Source organism: Mobula hypostoma, chromosome 1, assembly GCF_963921235.1.
Source record: "Mobula hypostoma chromosome 1, sMobHyp1.1, whole genome shotgun sequence".
Lineage (NCBI taxonomy): Eukaryota > Metazoa > Chordata > Chondrichthyes > Myliobatiformes > Myliobatidae > Mobula > Mobula hypostoma.
Window position 1 is genome coordinate 205,137,537 of NC_086097.1, and position 22,796 is coordinate 205,160,332.

The 22,796-nt window shown below is 41.0% G+C and overlaps 1 protein-coding gene across 6 annotated transcripts in view; it reads left to right on the forward strand.

The window, feature by feature from the left end:
• Positions 1 to 22,796, forward strand: part of sntg1 (syntrophin, gamma 1) — a 513,110-nt gene that overhangs the window by 457,992 nt on the left and 32,322 nt on the right. For all 6 annotated transcript variants that reach the window (XM_063063447.1, XM_063063461.1, XM_063063468.1 and 3 more), the window contains exons 13-14: positions 2,616 to 2,732; positions 21,740 to 21,811. In XM_063063447.1, coding sequence (XP_062919517.1) covers positions 2,616 to 2,732; positions 21,740 to 21,811 — 189 coding nt within the window. The remainder of the gene's footprint in view (positions 1 to 2,615; positions 2,733 to 21,739; positions 21,812 to 22,796) is intronic.

Below are 22,796 nucleotides of genomic sequence, written 5' to 3' on the forward strand. Positions count from 1 at the left end.
CTTGAACCGCTTAACAGAAAGACCGCAGTCAGTCCAAGTTGGCAGCAACTTCTCAAGATCCATCACGTTGAACACTGGTGCCTCCCAGGGTTGTGTTCTCAGTCTGCTGCTGTTTACGCTGCTGACTCACAACTGCACTGCCACATTCAGCTCAAATTGCATCATTAAGTTCGCTGATGATACTGCTGCGGCTGGCCTCATCAGCTGCGAGGATGAGTTGACATACAGAGAGGAGGTAGTGAGCCTTGTTAAATGGTGTGAAACCAACATTCTGAGTCTCAAAGTGAGCAAGACAAAAGAGATGATTGTGGATTTCAGGAAAACAAATTCTCGATTGCACATCAATGGTTCTGCTATGGAAATAGTGAAGAGCACGAAGTTCCTTGGGTGCACATTACAGACGAGCTAACCTGGACCTAAAATACTTCCTCAGAAGTCAAGAAGGCTCAACAACATTTACACTTTCTGAGGACACTGAGGCATGTAAGGCTCCCTGCCCAGATTCTAACAACTTTATACAGGAGCACCAGTGAGAGCATCCTGTCTGGCTGCATCATTGTAGGCCGCAGGACCCTACAAAGGGTAGTTAAAACTGCAGAGAGCATCACCAGGGTCTCCTTTCCCAAATATTTGTTACATTTTCTGGGAGTGTAGCAGATGAAGGTCCCAAAGCATTGTAGAGGATCCCTACCATCCATCTCACAATCCCACTACTGTCAGGAAGAAAGAACAGAAACCTCGGGATGAGGTCTGCCCAACTGTGTGACAGCTCCTTCGCTCAGGCGGTGACACTAATGAATACCCTGCCACTACCGTGGTCTCATCACTAGGTCAACGTGCCATTTACTGTTCTGATTACTGTTTACCTGTGTTGCTTGTATTTTGAAATATATTTTATTAACTCATCTGATAATAATTTGGTTTATGTGTTGTGTGTGCTATATGTTTTGTGGGTGCACTGTGGTTGGGAGGAATGTTGTTTCATTTGGTTGTATATGTACAGTCAGATGACAACAAACTTGAACTTGATGATTCTCACTCACAACTCATCGAGGGAATTTGCTTCCTTTATTTATGTTTACACTAAAATATAATGGGGTCTGGGTCCAAGCAGTGATAAAATGATTCAGGTGTGCCTGACCCTGAAGGTAAGATGCTAGTGCCATGGATTGTATGCTACTTAGTCATGCATAAGAGAGAATAAACAGTATCCATAAATGCAGTCCAGAATGTGCAGGCATTGTAACATGTAGCCTTGATGTAACAATAGGTGAGAGCTATGAGATAAGCTGCTAAAGTTCCAGCTGCATTAATTGCATAAGAATGAAGTTGGCCTTGGATATTTGGTATGTGTTCCAATAGACAAAGTTGTTGCTATGTCAGTAGTAGCAATATAATGAAGAGAGCAGATTCTGATACTGCCGATGCAGTTGCTCATTATGACCACACCATTAAACTTATTGCAGTGTTGCATCTAAGCCTTTGAGGTTTGACTTCTGGCTCGGATTTACCACATTATCTGATTCCACTGCCTGTGCAGAATCTTAAGCACATAGTTGACCTTGTGGAAAATGCACATCTGTTCTCCTTTCTATATAATGCACATGGGTTCCAGCTCAATGTAGGAAGAGCCTGCCGTCTGCTCTTGCTGTTGACCATCTTTGCCATTGTTCACAGCTTCTCAGCATCTACTGTGAAAGGTCTACGAGTTCCTGCTCCAGCTACACTCCTAAAGGAGTGAAGCCTGAGCAATTATTGCAGCTATGTTTAAACTGTCCCAGACATTCACAATATTGGCCTTGCAGAGAACTGGACCCAATGTCCACAGGAATTAATGCGTGCTGCAGTGGCAGACATGCAAGTAAAGAGAGTGCACAATGTTAGAACGCAGCCTGTGTTGGAAGCGACGAGAAGGAGCTAATCACAAATCTCAGCTTTTTGTCTAATTCTAAATCTTGCCAACACTTATTATTGCACAAAAAAAAGAAAATGAAATGAAATGACTTTATTTCTTACATCCTTCACATACATGAGGTGTAAAAATATTTACACTATGTCTCAGTCTAAATGTGCATTGTGCAATCATAGTAATTTATAATAATTAGAACAGTCAATGTAACATAGAAATACACTCAAATCAGCATCAGTTAATCAGTCTGATGGATGGTGGAAGAACCTGTCCTGGAGCCTGTTGGCCATGGCTTTTATGCTGCGCTACCGTTTCCCAGATGGTAGCAGCTGGAATAGACCGTAGAAGATACCAAACCTGGTATCTTCCCTGCCTTAGTAGAGAATGGAGTGAAATATGTCTTAAAATGTGTCTAAATTTTTTTTTACATATAATGAAAGCATACAATATAAATGAAGCACATCTTTACAAAACGATTCTCTACCTTAAGGCAAAAAGAAAGACTATTCATCATGATGAATGGGGATAATCATGCACCATAAGGCCTTAAATAAAATAATAAAGCAGAAGAATAGTTGTTGATTTGAAATGGTTTTCAGATGAATGATTCACTTTGCTCTCTCTCTCTCTCTATATATATATATCATCTTAAGAATGCCCCCGAGTTACTAATGTAAGACTGGTCAATGTTGTGTTTTTTTGACAGATAGTCTACATGGGCTGGGTAGAAGACCGGGAGCCAGATTCACTGCAGGATAAGCTGTACACACCAAAGTATCTAGCCGTGCGAGGCGCTTGTCTGTACACATTTACGGCACCTCCAGTAGGTTCAGTTTTGCTTTAATCAACTTGCATTTTTAATTTAGTGTACAGCTAAAAATGTACAGACAAAACATATATTCATCTGATATGATACTACACCAATGATTGCAATGAATTATATGTTATACCATGTATTTTTATATTTTATTATCTCTAATAATGAAGGAATTCCTGTCTTCTCACAATGCTGGAAGCAAAGCAGTTCTTTGCAGTTGAAAATAGAATTAATCTAGAGCGGAGAAAAATTGCAACTCTTCTTAGCCCGAATGACATGCAGCAAAAAAGTTAACCCTTATCTGTGCAGTGGGATGTTTGTTAGCACCTGAAATCGAATCTTCCCCCAAATGGTTCTCATTCCAGTACAATATTCAACTTTTACCTCCCATGTGGTTTATACTCTCTCTGGTCTGAAAAATGGCAACACTTCTTTAGTCTCAGAACAAATAACTTTTAGTCATCTTGTTTTCCCTGGAAGTCTACTGTTTAAAAGGCCAACATTTACCAGCATTTTTATAGGCTACTTCAGAGGCCTCAATAACTGCATTGTTGACTGTTTGCAATTAACCCTGAGCCTTCCTTGCACCTTAAACAATAATATTTTTTGTATTCAGAATTGATTGCTAATAGGGGATATGTCATCATCTGGTACTTTTCTTGCCCAATGGTATGGAGATGGATCATAGGGATTAGAAGTATAACTAACAATAATGGGAACTATCTGTGAGGAAGTATAGAATGAAGTACAGATCCACCACCCAAGACTGTACTTAGCCAGAGTTTACAGCAACGTGGTTCTTACTGTTTTCTGTAATCAGCAGAATTTGCCCAGATTGCTTTGCTCATGGTCTGACTCAGCTTCCCAACCTCAAGATTTTTCTAGGCTCTGTTGTTCTCTCCCAAATCTAACAGTTTTCTGGTGATCGCTGTATTTTTGAGGACACAATGGTTTTATATTCAAGGAGAGAAGACTTCATCCTCTATTCCTTCACCCCACAGAAGCAGGCAGAGTTTGCATGGTTATTTACTACATATTAATCTATGAATCAATCTCAAGTCTTTTGTTTGGTACTAATGTTTGCACAATCTCAATTTTACAAATATTAGTATCAGACAGAAGATATTCAGAAACAGCAATTACACAGTAAAATCTCACTGGGAACCTCCTGCTTCATTATAATTCTTGAAAATTACTGTGGCCTCCTTGCAGAAGCAAAACACCTCCTGGAGAAGTTATTTTCCATTCGATGTTGAAGGAACTCAACAAGTCGGGCAGGATCTGTGGACGGGAATAAACAGTTGACATTTCAGGCTGAGACCCTTCATCAAGATGTCTTCACTCACTGTTTTGGAAATATCTCAAGTTAAGAATTGTGACCTTTCTGGGAGTCTATAAAATAGCTTTAGACTGACGCATAGTACTGCTTGAAAGTCCTTTTAAAAATGAAAAGGAAATTTCTAAGCTAGTTTATTTGTCAAGTCCCGCCTAAACAGTAAATGGATCAAGAAGGTTCGGCAAGGAAAGATGGAGGCCGAAGTCCTGGGGGCCATTTTTGGCCATAAGAGGGCCAGTGTAGGCATCTGAGGTCTGACTGGGCAGGAGAGACTGTGGCAAGGAGGCATAGGAGAGTAGCAGTATGGTTTCTTTATATGTAGTAGTTACTTAAAGAAGTATCAAATAATAAGGTTTCTTTATATATAGCAGTTACTTAAAGAAGTATCAAATAATTAAATTGAGTATGGATGCAGGATCAGGTGATGTTTTGTAGCTGCATGATATGGGAGCTAGTGGATCCCATCCTAGTTCCTTGTGACCACATCTACAGCAAGTGTTGGTGGCTCAAAGCTGATGATCTGGAATCCGAGTTTAAACACTGCGATGGATCAAGAAGGGGAGGAGTTGTCTGGACACTGTGTTTCAGGAGGCAGTCACACTAATTAGATTAAATGCTTCAAATTCGCTCTGTGGCCAAGGACACAGTCTGAATGTGAGTGTGACAGGTAGGAGTTCCAAGAGGTAGTGCTGGAGGAGCTTCAGCCATTGTGATTGCCACAAGTCTAAGATTCTGAGATTGTGCTCCCTTTGAGGTTGAGAGTGGAAGCTGTAGGAAGGATGAGCAAACAAAATGTGGCACCATGGTCCAGGGAGCCTTTGAGTGGGGAGGAGAGAATGTGGTTGTAATTGGGGGTAACATAGGGAAGAAAACATAATTCTTTGTCGCAAGGATCGAGAGAATCAAAGGCTGTGTTGTCTGTATGGTGCCCGGGTTCAGGACCTGCAGAGGAATTTGAAGAGGAAGGGGAAAGATCCAGTAGACTTGGTCCATGTGGGTGCCAATAATATAGGAAGGAAGTTCTGCTGAGGGAATTTGAGCAGCTCTGGGCTAAATTAAAATGCAGAACCAAAAAGATAATCATCTTTGGGTTGTTATCTGAACCATGAGCAAATTGCCCCAGGGTTAATAAGATCAGAGAGCTAAATGATGGCTGAAAGATTGGCGTGGGAGGAGTGGGTTTGAATCGGTGAATCACTAAACCATGCTGGCACTAGGGTTGTGGATAAGGTAAACTAATTAGTAGTGGGGTGAGTTCACCAGCTTAGAACTGTATGGATAAAACAAAAGGAAAAGCAAGTGCAGGAGAAGTTATTGAAGACTCTGCAATAAAGAATAAGACAATAAGTTTAGAAAGGGAAAACAATTTAACTTCAGGCAAAATGTAGACAAAATTGCCAAGTCGGATGCTGAGTAGAGGATGGATAGTGTATACTTAATGCACGCAGTCTGCAAAATAAGGTAGACAATTTGGTAACACAGTTGGAAATTGGCAGGTACGATGTTCTGAGCATCACAGAGACGTTGTTGGAGGAAGATATCGTATCAGAAGTACCGGTAGGTGGCAGAGAGTGTGGGTGGTTTTGTTGATTTAAAAAATGGAATCGAAAGAAATGACATAGGACCAGAAGATGTAGAATCCTTGCAAGTAGAGCTAAGAAGCTGCAAGGTGAAAAGGACCCTGATGGGAGCTATAGAAAGGCCCCCAAATGTAGTCAGGATGTAGGGTACGAATTACAACAGGAGATATAAAAGACGCGTAAAAAAGGCAATGTTACAATAGTCATGAGAGACATCAGTATGCAGGTAGATAGGGAAAATCAAGTTGGTGCTGCATTCCAAGCTAAGGAATAAGGTAGACAATGTCATTTTAACATAGAACATAGAATAGTACAGCACAGTACAGGCCCTTCGGCCCACAATGTTGTGCCGACCCTCAAACACTGCCTCCCATATAAGCCCCCACCTTAGATTCCTCCATATACCTGTCTAGTGGTCTCTTAAACTTCACTAGTGTATCTGCCTCCATCACTGACTCAGGCAGTGCATTCCACGCACCAACCACTCTCTGAGTTAAAAACCTTCCTCTAATATCCCCCTTGAACTTCCCACCCCTTACCTTAAAGCCATGTCCTCTTGTATTGAGCAGTGGTGCCCTGGGGAAGAGGCGCTGGCTATCCACTCTATCTATTCCTCTTATTATCTTGTACACCTCTATCATGTCTCCTCTCATCCTCCTTCTCTCCAAAGAGTAAAGCCCTAGCTCCCTTAATCTCTGATCATAATGCATACTTTCTAAACCAGGCAGCATCCTGGTAAATCTCCTCTGTACCCTTTCCAATGCTTCCACACCCTTCCTATAGTGAGGTGACCAGAACTGGACACAGTACTCCAAGTGTGGCCTAACCAGAGTTTTATGGAGCTGCATCATTACATTGTGACTTTTAAACTCTATCCCTCGACTTATGAAAGCTAACACCCCATAAGCTTTCTTAACTACCCTATCCACCTGTGAGGCAACTTTCAGGGATCTGTGGACATGTACCCCCAGATCCCTCTGCTCCTCCACACTACCAAGTATCCTGCCATTTACTTTGCACTCTGCCTTGGAGTTTGTCCTTCCAAAGTGTACCACCTCACACTTCTCCGGGTTGAACTCCATCTGCCACTTCTCAGCCCACTTCTGCATCCTATCAATGTCTCTCTGCAATCTTTGACAATCCTCTACACTATCTACAACACCACCAACCTTTGTGTCGTCTGCAAACTTGCCAACCCACCCTTCTACCCCCACATCCAGGTTGTTAATAAAAATCACGAAAAGTAGAGGTCCCAGAACAGATCCTTGTGGGACACCACTAGTCACAACCCTCCAATCTGAATGTACTCCCTCCACCACCACCCTCTGCCTTCTGCAGGCAAGCCAATTCTGAATCCACCTGGCCAAACTTCCCTGGATCCCATGCCTTCTAACTTTCTGAATAAGCCTACCGTTTAGAGCATTGGACTTTTGGAAAATGATGTTGGAGAGGTAATAATGGGAAACAAACTAGTAGTGGATGAACAGAGTAAGTCAGTCTTCACTGGGGAAGACATAAGCAACATACCAGAAATTCAAGAGTGTCAGGGGACAGAAGTGAGTGTAGACTCTATTACTAAGGAAAAAGTACTTGGACAGCTGAAAGGTCTGAAGGTAGATAAGTCATCTGGACTTGATGTAGTACACCCCATCGTTCTGAAAGAGGTAACTGAAGAGATTGCAAAGGCCTTAGTAGTGAACTTACAAGAATCTCTAGATTCTGGAAGGGTTCTGGAGGACTGGAAAATCACAAATGTCTCTCACTCTAAGAAGGGAGGTTTGCAAAACACATGAAATTATATGCCAGTTAGTCTAACTTCAATTATTGACAATATGAGTCCTTTATTATGAATCAAGTTTCAGGGTACATGAAGGCACATGATAAAATAGGCTGCAGTCAGCATGCTTTCCTTTAGGGAGGATTTTGCCTGATAAATTTATAAGGAAATTCTTTGAGAAAATAACAGGCAGGATAGACAAAGCAGAGTCAGTGGATGGTGTTAACTCATATTTCAGAATCCCCTTGACAAGTTGCCACAAATAAGAATACTGAACAAGATAAGAACCGATAGTATTATAGGAAAGTATGGACAGACGTTTGGCTGATGGGCAGAAGGCAGAGTCAGAATAAAGGGGGCGGTTTCTTGTTTACTGCTGTTGACTACTGGTGTTTCACAGGGGTCAATGTTCAGTCAGCTGCTTTTCACATTATATGTTCCGCAAGGCTCAGTGCTGGGACCCCAGTTGTTTACAATATATATTAATGACTTGGATGAGGGAATTAAATGCAGCATCTCCAAGTTTGCGGATGACACGAAGCTGGGTGGCAGTGTTAGCAGTGAGGAGGATGCTAAGAGGATGCAGGGTGACTTGGATAGGTTGGGTGAGTGGGCAAACTCATGGCAGATGCAATTTAATGTGGATAAATGTGAAGTTATCCACTTTGGTGGCAAAAATAGGAAAACAGATTATTATCTGAATGGTGGCCGATTAGGAAAAGGGGAGGTGCAACGAGACCTGGGTGTCATTATACACCAGTCATTGAAAGTGGGCATGCAGGTACAGCAGGCGGTGAAAAAGGCGAACAGTATGCTGGCATTTATAGCGAGAGGATTCGAGTACAGGAGCAGGGAGGTACTACTGCAGTTGTACAAGGCCTTGGTGAGACCACACCTGGAGTATTGTGTGCAGTTTTGGTCCCCTAATCTGAGGAAAGACATCCTTGCCATAGAGGGAGTACAAAGAAGGTTCACCAGATTGATTCCTGGGATGGCAGGTCTTTCATATGAAGAAAGACTGGATGAACTGGGCTTGTACTCGTTGGAATTTAGAAGATTGAGGGGGGATCTGATTGAAACGTATAAGATCCTAAAGGGATTGGACAGGCTAGATGCGGGAAGATTGTTCCCGATGTTGGGGAGGTCTAGAACGAGGGGTCACAGTTTGAGGATAGAGGGGAAGCCTTTTAGGACCGAGGTTAGGAAAAACTTCTTCACACAGAGAGTGGTGAATCTGTGGAATTCTCTGCCACAGCAAACTGTTGAGGCCAGTTCATTAGCTATGTTTAAAAGGAAGTTAGATATGGCCCTTGTGGCTACAGGGGTCACGGGGTATGGAGGGAAGGCTGGGTTCTGAGTTGGATGATCAGCCATGATCATAATAAATGGCGGTGCAGGCTCGAAGGGCCGAATGGCCTACTCCTGCACCTATTTTCTATGTTTCTATGTTTTCTATGTTTCTATGTTAATAATCTGGATGATAGGTTTGTGGCCGAGTTTGCAGATGATGCAAAGACAGGTGGAAGGGCAGATGGTGTTCAGGAAGCAGGGAGTCAGCAGAAGGAATTGAATGGACAGGTAGGAGAGAAGTGATGGTCATGAACTTCAGTAGAAGGCATGAAAGAATAGATTATTTTCTAAATGGGGAGCACATTAAGAAATCAGAGCTGCAAAGGGCTTGAAAGTCCTAGTATAGGATCCTTTCAAGGTTACCTTGCAGGTTGAATCAGTAGAGAGGAATACGAATGTAATGTGAGTATTCATTTTACAAGGACTAGAATATAAATGCAGGGATGTAATGCTGAGGCCTTTATAAGGCATTTGTCAAACTACATTTGGGGCATTGTTAGCATTTCTTGGGCCCCATATCTAATAAGGGATGTGCTGGCGTTGGAGAGGGTCCAGAGTAGGTTTATGAGAATGATCCCGAGAATGAAAGGGTTAACGTATGAAGATTGTTTGGTGGCTCTGGGCCTGTACTCATTGAATTTTAGAAGAACTCATTTTGAAACTGATTGAATACTGGATATTGAGTGTTAATGAAGGATCTCAGTCCAAAACATCGACTGTTTACTCTTTTCCTTAGATGCCGCCTGGCCTGCTGAAATCCTCTAGCATTTTGTGTGTTGCTCGTATATTGAAAGGCCTGGATATAGTGGATCTGGAGTGGATGTTTCAAATTATGGAAGCGTCTAGGACTAGAGGGCACAGCCTCGGAATAGAAGGATGTCCCTTTAGAACAGAGATGAGGAGGATTTTTTTTAGCCAGAGGGCGGTAAATCTGTGGAATTCATTGCCACAGACAGCTGTGGAGGCAAAGTCATTGGGTATATTTAAAGCGGAGGTTGATAGCTTGTCGATTAGTAGGAGCAACAAAAGTTATGGGGAGAAGGCAGGAGAATGCGTTGAGAGGGAAAATAAATCAGCCATGATCGAATGGTGGAGCAGACTTGATGGGCCAAATTGCCTAATTCTGTTCCTATGCCTTATGGTCTTCTGGTTTAAACTTATTTTATATTTATTATGCAGTTGGTAAAGTGAATTAGTTGCTTTATATACTGTATCTAAAGTGAAGAATAATAGAAATAACTAAGCTCAGTTTTATAAAAAATTCATTTTCTATAAATATGTTCTATGGAATCAATTAAGATTAAGTATTGCTAGCAATCATTTAGCCAATTAGATGTGCTCATACTTTTCAATTAAATGAGTGAAAAGCTAGATTCAATTGGAATGTGAGTACTTGACCTAACTGTTGAATTCCTTTTCTTCACTAATATACTGTAGGTGCAAAATTTCTAATTCAATAATAGGCTGGCAAAGTGCCTAAATGTATATTTGTCTCTTTTAGAATAATAAATTCCCTCATTACATTACTAAAAGGAGAATTTGCAAATGTTACAGTCTTCATTTTGAACCCATTGCACATAGTATCTCAAATTTGTACCATTTGAAAAGATCTTCCAGAAGTTGGACAAATATAATACTGCTTAAATGACTCACATTGCTCATAATAAATAGCTGCATCATGAGATTTATTTATTTCTTTATTTGCTAGTGACTCCCTTTAATCAATAGATAATTAACTCAGAATAATATTCCTCTAGCTAGCTATATTTTTGAGTAATTACAATCTCGTGTAGTTGTGTGAAATACAATATGGCCATAATACTTGTGTCTGTTTCTAATTCATGGGTTGATATTGAGTCATTTAGTAATGTCTCCCTGAAAAGTTCTAGTTATCACAAGCTACCTCCTGTTGATAGATAGCTCCTTGGAGCAGATGGTCCAAAGTTGCAGTTAAATTATAATCTAACGTAAGTTTACTAATGCTGAGAAGAATCATGGGAAAGTATATTTGATTTTATATATCATTGCGAAGTTATTTCCAATGTTTAATTGAAAAATACATATTGCCACAGAGAAGGAAAAGGAAGTCTTTTCCTCTGTCTTCTGGTAATACCAAGGTCATGAGAAATTGCCCTGGCCAGAAAACAGTCCAAAGCTGGATATTTCTTCAAGACAATTATTTCGGAGAAAAGCTCATTTATTTAAGATTTATAATTGCTAATCCTATAAAATATCCTGAAACATCTAGTTCATAGTACATTTTTTATTAAGTTTAATAATAGAGTACAGAGACTTGTATTCAGTGACAAGGAAGGAATAGTAATTTATTTCCAAATTAAGACTGTGTGTGTTGTGGAGGCAAATCTGCAAGAGATGACATCCTAGGCAATTGTCCCTGTCTTTCTAGATGATAGTGTTTGTGGGTTTGGGAGTTACTATTGAAGAAACTTGGGAAGTTACAGCAGTACATTTTTGTATAAGACATACTTTAATGCTCCTCAGTAAAATCATGAGTGGTCATTAATTACCTCCCGAAATAACGCATGTGAATCCACTCCATGGGGAGAACAATTAAGGCAATCTCTTTAATTAAACTGAGATTAATAAAATACTGTCTGAATTCCACATACTGACATAAATTGGATGATTAGGCCAAGAATATCTTCAGCTATTGAACATAGAACATAGAACAGTATTACTCAGGAACAGGTCATTCAGCACAAAAAGTTGTGCTGAACCAATTAAATTAGTAATTAAATGGCTTGTGCTTTGGAATCCTTTTATGTTCTGACAGAAGAATATAAAAAAAAGATGTCCATCAGTTAAACTTCCCTTCAAGAAAATACAGAATTCTTTTAACATTTGGTGAATTTATATTTCTGTACCTTTCACACCTGCAGACAGAATCCCAAGTAAGATATTTTTACCACCTTAATGGAGATCAGAGTTCTTTTCACATGCACTAACAGAGTTTCAAGTGAAAAGAAAACCACCAAAATGCTAGAATTTGAAAAAAGAATTAAAATGGTGAAAATATACATTTGTCATCAACTGTTGAGACTGATTAGTTTAATAACATTCAAAATATTACCCTTTAGCTCAACTTGTTCTGATCAGGGTTTTTTATAGTTGCTGAGAAGTTGCTGGAGATTTCTAGCATTTTCTACCACAGATGGGAAGAAAGCCTGCAATCTTAGAAACATAGAAAACCTACAGCACAATACAGGCCCTTCAGCCCACAAAGCTGTACTGAACTTGTCCTTACCTTAGAAATTACCCTCTAATTTTCTAAGTTCCATGTACCTATTATCCAAAAGTCTCTTAAAAGACCCTATCGTTTTCACCTCCACCACCGTCTCCTGCAGCAGATTTCACGCACTCACCATTCTCTGCTTAAAAATACTTACCCCTGACATCTCCACTGTAATTAAAATTGTGTCCTTAAAATTGTGTCCTCTCATGCTAGCCATCTCAGCCTTGAGAAAAATCCTCTGACTATCTACACGATCAATGACTCTCATCACATCCTCTATCGCTCCAAGGAGAGAAGGCTGAGTTCACTCAACCTATTCTCATAAGGCATGCTCCCCAATCCAGGCAACATCTTTGTAAATATCCTTTGCACCCTTTCTATGGTTTCCACGTCCTTCCTGTAGTGAGGCAACCAGAACTGAGCACAGTACTCCAAGTGGGGTCTGACCAGCGTCCTATATCGGTGCAACATTACCTCTCAGCTCTTAAACTCAATCCCAAGATTGATAAAGGCCAATGCAGCGTATGCCTTCTTAACAACAGAGTCAACCTGCGTAGCAGCTTTGAGTGTCTTATGGACTCGGACCCCAAGATCCCTCTGATCCTCCACACTGCCAAGAGTCTTACCATTAATACTATATTCTGCCATCGTATTTGACATACCAAAATGAACCATCTCACACTTGTCTGGGTTGAACTCCATCTGGCACTTCTCAGCCCAGTTTTGCATCCCATTGATGTCCCACTGTAATCTCTGATAGCCCTCCACACTATCCACAACAACCCCCAACCTTTGTGTCATCAGCAGATTTACTAACCCATCTCTACACTTCCTCATCCAAGTCATTTATAAAAATCATGAAGAGTAGGGGTCCCAGAACAGATCCCTGAGGCACACCACTGCTCACTGACCTCCACGCAGAATATGACCCATCTAAAACCACCTTGCCGTCTGTGGGAAGCCAATTCTGGATCCAAAGCAATGTCCTTTTGGATCCCATTCCTCCTTACTTTCTCAATAAGCCTTGCATGGGTACCTTATCAAATGCCTTGCTGAAATCCATATACACTATATCTACTACTCTACTTCATCAATGTGTTTAGTCACATCCTCAAAAAATTCTATCAGGCTCATAAGGCACAACCTGCCTTTCACAAAGCCATGCTGACTATTCTTAACCATATTATGCCTCTCCAGATGTTCATAAATCCTGCCTCTCAGGATCTTCTCCATCAACTTACTGACTACTAAAGTAAGACTCACTGGTCTATAATATCCTGGGCTATCTCTACTCCCTTTCTTGAATAATAGAACAACATCTGCAACCCTCCAATCCTCTGGAACCTCTCCTGTCCCCATTCATGATTTAAAGATCATCGCCAGAGGCTCAGAAATCTCCTCCCTTGCCTCCCACAGTAGCCTGGAGTATATCTCGTCCAGTCATGGTGACTTACCCAACTTGATGCTTTCCAAAAGCTCCAGCACATCCTCTTTCTTAATATCTACATGCTCAAGCTTTTCAGTCTGCTGTAAGTCATCCCGACAATCACCAAGATCCTTTCTGTAGTGAATACTGAAGCAAAGTATTCATTAAATACCTCTGCTATCTCCTCCGGTTCCATACACACTTTCCCACTGTCACACTTGATTGGTCCTATTCTCTCGTGCCTTATCCTCTTACTCTTCACATACTTGTAGAATGCCTTGGGGTTTTTCCTTAATGCTGTCTGCCAAGGCCTTCTCATGGCCCCTTCTGGCTCTCCTAATTTCATTCTTCAGCTCCTTCCTGTTAGCCTTACAATCTTCAAGGTTCCTATCATTACCTAGTTTTTTGAACCTTTTGTAAGCTCTTCTTTCCTTCTTGACTAGATTTACAACTGCCTTTGTACACCACGGTTCCTGTACCCTCTCATCCTTTCCCTGTCTCATTGGAACATACCTATGCGGAACTCCACGCAAATATCCCCTGAACATTTGCCACATTTCTTCCATACGTTTCCCTGAGAACATCTGTTGCAATTTTATGTTTCCAAGTTTCTGTATGATAGCCTCATATTTCCCTTTCTTCCAATTAAATGCTTTCCTAACTTTTCTGTTCCTATCCCTGCCCAATGCTATGGTAAAGGAGATAGAATTGTGATCACTATCTCCAGATTGCTCTCCCACTGAGAGACCTAACACCTGACCAGATTCATTTCCCAATGACAAATCAAGCACAGCCTCTCCTCTTGCAGACTTATCTACATATTGTTTCAGAAAACCTTCCTGAACACACCTAACAAACTCCTCCCATCTAAACCCCTTGCTCTAGTGAGATGCCAATCAATATTTGGGAAATTAAAATCTCCCACCACAGATTTCCAGAACCTGTCTCCTTATCTGCTCCTCGATGTCCCTGTTACTATTGGGTGGTCTATAAAAAACACCAACTAGAGTTATTGACCCCCTCCTGTTCCTAACTTCCACCCACAGAGACTCCATAGACAATCCCTCCATGACTTTCTCCTTTTCTGCAGCCGTGACACTATATTTGATCAACAGTGTCGCTCCCTGCCCCCCAACCTCTTTTGCCTTCCTCCCTGTCCTTTCTGAAATATCAAAAGCTCGGCACTTGTATGAATTTGTCTAGGTCGCACGTTTCATTTGAATGAAAAGTTGACGAGGGTAAAGCGGTGGATGTTGTCTATATGGACTTCAGTAAGGCCTTTGACAAGGTTCCACACGGAAGGTTAGTTAAGAAGGCTCAATCATTAGGTATTAATATTGAAGTAGAAAAATGGATTCAGCAGTGGCTGGATGAGAGATGCCAGAGAGTAGTGGTGGATAACTGTTTGTCAGAATGGAGGTCAGTGACTAGTGGTGTGCCTCAGGGATCTGTACTGGGTCCAATGTTGTTTGTCATATACATTAATGATCTGGATGATGGGATGGTAAATTGGATGAGTAAGTATGCAGATGATACTAAGATAGGTGGCGTTGTGGATAATGAAGTAGGTTTTCAAAGCTTGCAGAGGGATTTAGGCCAGTTAGAATATTGGGCTGAAAGATGGCAGATGGAGTTTAATGCTGATAAATGTGAGGTGCTACATTTTGATAGGACTAATCAAAATAGGACATACATGGTAAATGGTAGGGCATTGAAGAATGCAGTAGAACAGAGGGATCTAGGAATAATGGTGCATTGTCCCCTGAAGGTGGAATCTCATGTGGATAGGGTGGTGAAGAAAACTTTTGGTATGCTGGCCTTTATAAATCAGAGCATTGAGTATAGGAGTTGGGATGTAATGTTGAAATTGTACAAGGCATTGGTGAGGCCAAATTTGGAGTATTGTGTACAGTTTTGTTCACCGAATTATAGGAAAGATGTCAACAAAATAAAGAGAGTACAGAGAAGATTTACTAGAATATTACCTGAGTTTCATCACCTAAGTTACAGAGAAAGTTTGAAAAAGTTGGGCCTTTATTCTTTGGAAAGTAGAAGGTTGAGGGGGGACTTGATAGAGGTATTTAAAATTATGAGAGGAATAGATAGAGTTGACGTGGATAGGCTTTTTCCACTGCGAGTGGGGGAGATTCAAACGAGGACATGAGTTGAGAGTTAAAGGGCAAAAGTTTAGGGGTAACATGAGGGGGAACTTCTTTACTCAGAGAGTGGTAGCTGTGTGGAACGAGCTTCCAGCAGAAGTGGTTGAGGCAGGTTCGATGTTGTCATTTAAAGTTAAATTGGATAGATATATAGACAGGAAAGGAATGGAGAGTAATGGGCTGAGTGCAGGTTGGTGGGACTAGGTGAGGGTAAGAGTTCGGCATGGACTAAAAGAGCCGAGATGGCCTGTTTCCGTGCTGTAATTGTTATATGGTTAAGTGGAACCTAGGTATTTGATAGGAAATGCAAATGAAGTATTGACCTTTATCCAGATTCAGGTTCATTTATTTATCACGGAGTGAAATGTGTTGTTTACGTTAACAATTAACAAACCAGAAAATGTGCTGGGTCAGTCCACAAGTATCGCCACACACTTTGGCACCAACAAAGCATGCCTACAATACTCAGCAAAACAACACAGAACACAACAACCAACAAAACAACTACAGCAAAACAAGCTCCATTTTTCCCTCCCACCCACTCACCTATACACATACCTGTAGACAGTCCTCCAACCCCAGTACACGCTGTCTTCAGCCTCCAGTGGACTCATGGACGATGGGCTTCGACTTCCCCAGTGAACTTGCAGAGACTTGCAGACCAAGGTTTCTGCAGACTTTTTAACTTTTGATTGACGTTTATGATTTGATCTTTGCTACCTGCCCCAAGACATATAATAGAGTAAAAATTAATGGGAAGTTAGAGGATTGCAGAGCTTTTAAATACCAACTGAAGACAATTAAACAGTCATTAAGAAGGTAAAGATGGAATATGAAAGTAAGCTAGCCAATAATGTTAAAGAGGATACCAAAAGTTTCTTCAGATGCATGAAGTGTAAAAGAGAAGTGAGATGGATATCAGATTGCTGGAAAACCATGCTGGAGATGTAGTAATGGGATCAACAAAATGACAGATGTACTGAAGAAGTATTTTGCATCGGTCACTGTGGAAGACATTAGCAATATGATGGAAGTTCCTGGTGTCAGGGGTCATCAAGTGTGTGAGGTTACCATAAATAGAGAGAAGATTCTTGTGAAACTGAAAGGTCTGAAGGTAGATAAGTCACCAGGTTCAGATGGTGTGCACCCCAGGGTTCTGAAAGAGGTGGCTGAAGAGATTGTAGAGGCATTAGTAATGATCTTTCAAGTATCACTAGATTCTGGAATGGTTCTGGAATACTGGAAAATTTCAAATGTCACTCCACTCTTCAAGAAGGGAGAGAAGCAGAAGAAAGGAAATTATAGATCCATTATTCTGACCTCAGTCATTGGGAAGATGTTGACGTCAATTGTTAAGGATGTGGTTTTGGGGTACTTGAACCCAAGTGAATAAATAGAGCATTGTCAGCATGGTTTCTTCAAGGGAAAATCTTGCCTGACAAGTCTGTTGGAATTCTTTGAGGAAATAACAAGCAGGATAGACAAAGGAGAATGGGTAGATGTTGCGTACTTGGATTTTCAGAAGGCCTTTGACAAGGTGCCACACGTGAGGCTGCTTAACAAGCTACAAGCCCATGGTATTACAGGAAAGATTCTAGCATGGATAAGGCAGTGGCTAATTGGAAAGAAGCAAAGAGTGGGAATAAATGGAGCCTTTTCTGACTGGCTGCTGGTGACTAGTGGTGTTCGCAGGGGTCTGTTTTTATATTTTATGTCAATGATTCGGACAATGGAATTGATGGCTTTGTAGCAATGTGTGAATAGGATATGAAGATAGCTGGAGGGGCAGGTAGTTTTGAGGAAATAGAGAGGCTACAGAAGGACTTAGACAGATTAACATAATGGGCAAAGAAATGGCAGATGGAATACAGTGTCACGAAGTGTATGATCCTGCACTTTGGGAGAAGAAATTAAAGGGTTACTATTCTCTAAATGGAGAGAAAATACTGAAATCTGACAAACAAAGGGATTTGGAAGTCCTTGTGCAGCATTCCCTAAAGGTTAATTTGCAGGTTGTATCTGTGGTGAGGAAGGCAACTGCAATGTTAGCATTCATTTCAAGAAGGGTAGAATATAAAAGCAAGGATGTAATGTTGACACTTTATAAAGCAGTGGTGAAGCCTGTTTTGGGTCCCTTATCTTAGAATGGATGTGCTGAAACTGAACAGGGTTCAAAGGAGGTTCACAAAAATGATTCCAGGATTAAGCGGCTTGTCGTATGAAGAGAATTTGATGGCTCTGAGCCTGTATTCACTGGAATTCAGATGAACGAGTGGTGACCTAATTGAAACCTATCAAAAGTGAAGAAGTGGCTGTGAAGAAGGACTTATGGTGAGAGAGTCTAAGACCAAAGGACACAGCCTCAGAATGGAGGGGTGTCCTTTTAGGAGGAATTTCTTTAGCCAGAGAGTAGTGAATCTGTAGAATTCATTGCCACAGGCAGCTGTGGAGGGCAAATTTTTATGTATATTTAAGGCAAAAGTTGATAGATTCTTGATTGGTCAGGACATGAAGGGATACAGAAGGAAGGCAGGAAGGGGGCTGCTCAGAGGTAAAATGGATCACCATTATGAAATGGCGGAGCAAACTCGATGGAGCATGTGGCCTAATTCTGGTCTTATATCTTATGGACTTATGGATTTGCTTATGACAATGACTTAGAACCCCAGATGAGGACACCAAACACTAAGCCTCAAACTTCAGTCTCGTCGACTTGCATAATTGAGCGGGGGGGGGCATTTCTCATGTCTTCTGCATGCACAGAATGACCAACACTGATGACTCGCTGCCCCGGGGAAGCCACCAAACTTCACCTTCACTGGTCTGCCGGCCTAACATCGGACCACATTCATCCCATGTCCATTTTGCTGGCTTTAGATGTGGAGCGAAGGACTAGACACCACCCGGACTTCTAATTCCCCATATCCCTGTCGTTATACACTAACCTGATCCTAATGCCACTCTCTGTATTCAAAACCATCTGTCCAAAACTCAAAAAAACAACTATCCATGATAAGTACATCCCTTATATCTTTTACTAATCTTGTCCAAATCAATTTCATAATGGACTTTGAGATATGATATAAATTACTTTTATTATAACTGTCCAGGATCTTATTTAATATTGGACCAAAGCTGGAAGATCTATCACTACCCATTACATGATCTGCAGTTTCACTGACTTCAGCTGTTTGCGGTATTGATCAGGCATAGGAATGCTCTAGAATCCACTCCAACTTAAATTCTTAGATGTGTTGGGATATAGTCTTTAATTGGCAGTGAAGGGACCAGCATTTGTATATTTCATTCAACTTTGTGTGCTTGCCATAAAAAAATCATAAGCCTTAAATCACAATGCAGTGAAGCAATTTGCATACAGGAAAATAGTTGTTTTCTTTTTTATATTCCTTATAACTGAGAAATCCAAGTCAATATGAAACTACTGCAGTGGCTTGTGCGATTAAGCTGAGCACTCAGCCTACTTACAAACACAGGTGGCGTCTTCACCCTCCATTACAAATTTTAGAAAGTTTTCACTAGGAAAATTTTAACCCGACTGAAGGCAGCACCATTGAACTGCTATTGAAGCTGAAATGCTGCCCAAGCTATCAATTTAATATTTAGGAGGGATCATTAGGAAGCATTATAACAAAAGGAAGCTGAAGATTGAAAAATGTTTCATTTCTAGATGTATAAGAATTGACAGCAATAAAATACAAATTATTAATAAGCACTTGTCAAGAACTGTTATTCTGTATTTGCAAACAGACCAGCCAAATGTTAAGAATTTGATTACTGTTATAGAAAGGTGATTTAATGTATTTGAATTCTCTGTAAGGCCAATATTTCACTTGGGATATGAGCAAAGGAATAACACATCCAAAATGGAAAGTCAAAGACGATTAGCTTATTTGTTGGCAAGGAGCAGGCCCATCATACATTTTCTAAGCCACAGAATGGAAAGGATGATGGGGAAGAAATTGTTGGTAAACATTTTCCTAATGGAAAAAATAATAACTTGTTGTAACTAGCTGAAACATATTGCTAATTTCAATCCATTCAATTCAAGTTTAATTGTCATTCAGCTATACATGAATACCTATGAACACAGCCAAATGATTCAGCGTTACTCTGGGGCCAGGGTGTAAAACACAGTACCAATAGTCACTCACAGCACAAAGTACACATAGCACATACAAGATACCAAACACATGTACGATATCAATAAAATACAGCCACACAAAAAAAAGTCCAGATGCTGAGTTCATGAATGCCACAGATCTGTAGATGACCACAATACAGTTTATCTTCTGCTAAGTGAACACTGAGGGATAGCAGTGACTCCAGCCGAGACACGCACCACACTGCCCCCGGTGGAGTGCACCGGCTATGACACCTCTCTCCTGGTGGCTGTAATTAGCAACATCCTGTGGCTTGAGGCCCCGAGTTCATGAATACTGCAGAAATTTCCAGTCATCTGCAATACAACTTGACTTGTGCCAAGTGAATACTGGCGGTGACGGGGCGGGGGGGGGGGGGGCGCTGCATCGACTGCAGCCTGGACACCACGCCAGACAGCCCCTGGTAAAGTACACTGGCTTCAATTCCTCTCTCCTGGCAGCTATAAACAGGCGACACCACAGCTTGAGGCCAAGTCCTTGCTACGACCGAGGCCATGCAGCTCCCCTGGCATCTGCCCCTGCTGTCCACCAATAAATCAGTGAATCGGACTTGCAGCATTCCACAGTAACCATGTCCAAAAGGATCTTGCAATGCGACTAAGATGGTCAGTCACTATTAGACTGCACACCTCCTTTGTGCACCAACCTCTCCGAAGCCTCTCTGATGTAAACAGCAGCATAACCTGCACCGTCCAGCTCCTTCAATTTCTCCACCAACAATCAACTCCGTGATGGCGTAGACCTACAGCACTTTGAGGTCTTAATGTCCAGCAGGGTCTGGCGATGATAAGAAACACATTTTAAAAGGACAGTAGCACCCTTTGTTGACCCTGTAGAAATTTGTAAGAGAATTGCTGACAAGGTCCACTTTGTAGTTCTGACCTCTGTATCAGTGCATTTCTGAAGCATCTAAATCCCATCCCTACTTTTCTGTTGGTCTCAACACTGAGTCTGGGCTGTTGGTCAAGTGAGTTGAGCTCAGGAATCTGATGGAAATCGCATATGACCATCAACTTAATGCCAACCATGTTTAAATCAGATTAATATATATTGAAATATATTTATTACTTTATTTTCTAGACCTTATTTCTAAAAATATTTAAATACTTAATAGCTCTGACTATTAGAGACAGAAAGATTGGGAAGGTATTTGACAGGAGCAAGTTGTCAAATTACCACTCAGGCAATCTGGTGTTGGGGGCTGATCACCATGAGTATATTGGACAATATTGTGGGAAGAATATAACTGTAAAGATTTGAACTCAATTTGACTTTCAGACCAGAAGAGGTTAGTATAAGTATTAGAATGATAAAGAATAAGATATAGGCTGGGTCAAGTACGAACCGTGCTCTCAAAGCATGGATAAAATTTCTTGATACATTGCCAAAATCTGCTTCTCCACTTTGAGCAGTGGAGCTTCCCAGAGACAGCAGGGATATTGTGTTTCTTCAAGGAAATTTGAAGCATAGATTTGGAGAAAGTTATGATGAAGAAAATGTCTATTTCTGTTTTGCAAAAGTACATGGAGTCTTCTCTCATTGAGTTTGCAGGAAGTAACAGGTCACAGTGAGTACAAAGAATACAGGCTGCTTGATGAACCCTTAAGAAGGATGGTTTTATGTCAAACTTGGCTGTTCTGTAGGTAAATAACAACCGCTATTTTCAAACTAATGAGGTGAAAAATCTTGCTGTAGAGTATTTTGATGCTTCACACTAATGTTGCCATGAATTATTGAAGTTGTACGTGAGTCTTCTGATGGTAAATCAAGAGTTAACTTTTCTAATGGACACTCAGAGATATGGAAATAAGTACAATTTTGTCCCGCTGTGGCTTGAGCTTATTTTCGTCTGCACTGCTGTGCAAAGATGTTCTGAGCCATGCTGTTCCTCACCAGCCTATAAAGCTAAATTATCCAAACATTTAAGCCTCTAAAACATTTCTTTCCTCAGGTGACTACATGGGATTGGACAAAAGCTGTGAGGAGTTACACAGTTTATGAAATAATGTGCAAAATCCTTAAGGTATGAATGAGCAAGTGGATTCTATTAGTGTCTGCAGAACTACACTGAAATGTTTTGTTTGGACTACAACCAACCATTTTTCTGAACCCTACAGATAAGAAAGGTGTAAGTTTCACTATGTTGTCATTGAGGAAATGCCGTGGTTCTTTGAAGCTTTTCCAGTTTATTTGATAAGCTAAAATATTTCAAAAGATATATTGATTATTCAGTGTTACTTTCTGAGCTATTTACGTTAGGAATATTATTTGGTAAGATGGCTTATTATTGTCGCATGTACAGTGAAAAAATACGCCATCCATAAACATCATTTGATTACAACAGTGCATTGAGGTAAAAGCAATAACAGAATGCAAAATAAAGTGTTATGGTTACAGAGGAAGTGCAGTGCTGGCAGACAATAAGGTGCAAAGCCTCCGCAAGGTAGACTGTGAGGTTCAGAGTCCTCCTTATTGCAGTAGGGTGACTATTTAACTGTCGTATAAGAATACGATGGAAACTGTCCTCGCACCTGGTGATGCATGCTTTCAGGCCGATGGGAGGTGAGGTGAAAAGGACATGTTCAGGGCAGATTGGGTCTTTGACTATGTGGGCTGCTTAACCAAGGCAGCAAGATATGTAGACAGGGTCCATGAAGGGAGGTGGGTTTCCGTGATGTACCGAGCTGTGTCCACTGTAGGGTAATGTAATGGGTGACAGATGACACATGCTGTGCATAATAGAAATTGTTCTACATAATTCACAAACTGTCATTGAGCTGTGTTCACTTTAAGCAATGACGTCAGTGTATGGCAACTGCTTTTGGCTTGTTCACAATGGAAGGGCTGTGGCTTTTGTTAAGCACATAAAACGACTCCTGCATCTTTTATTCACAAAATCCTGCACTGGTGACCCTGATACTCTCAGACAATTCCAGAGTTACTCAACAACATGTCGACCAATGCAGTCACTTTGATGCCGCTGCAGGTTTGGGAGCAGGTGTGTGGTC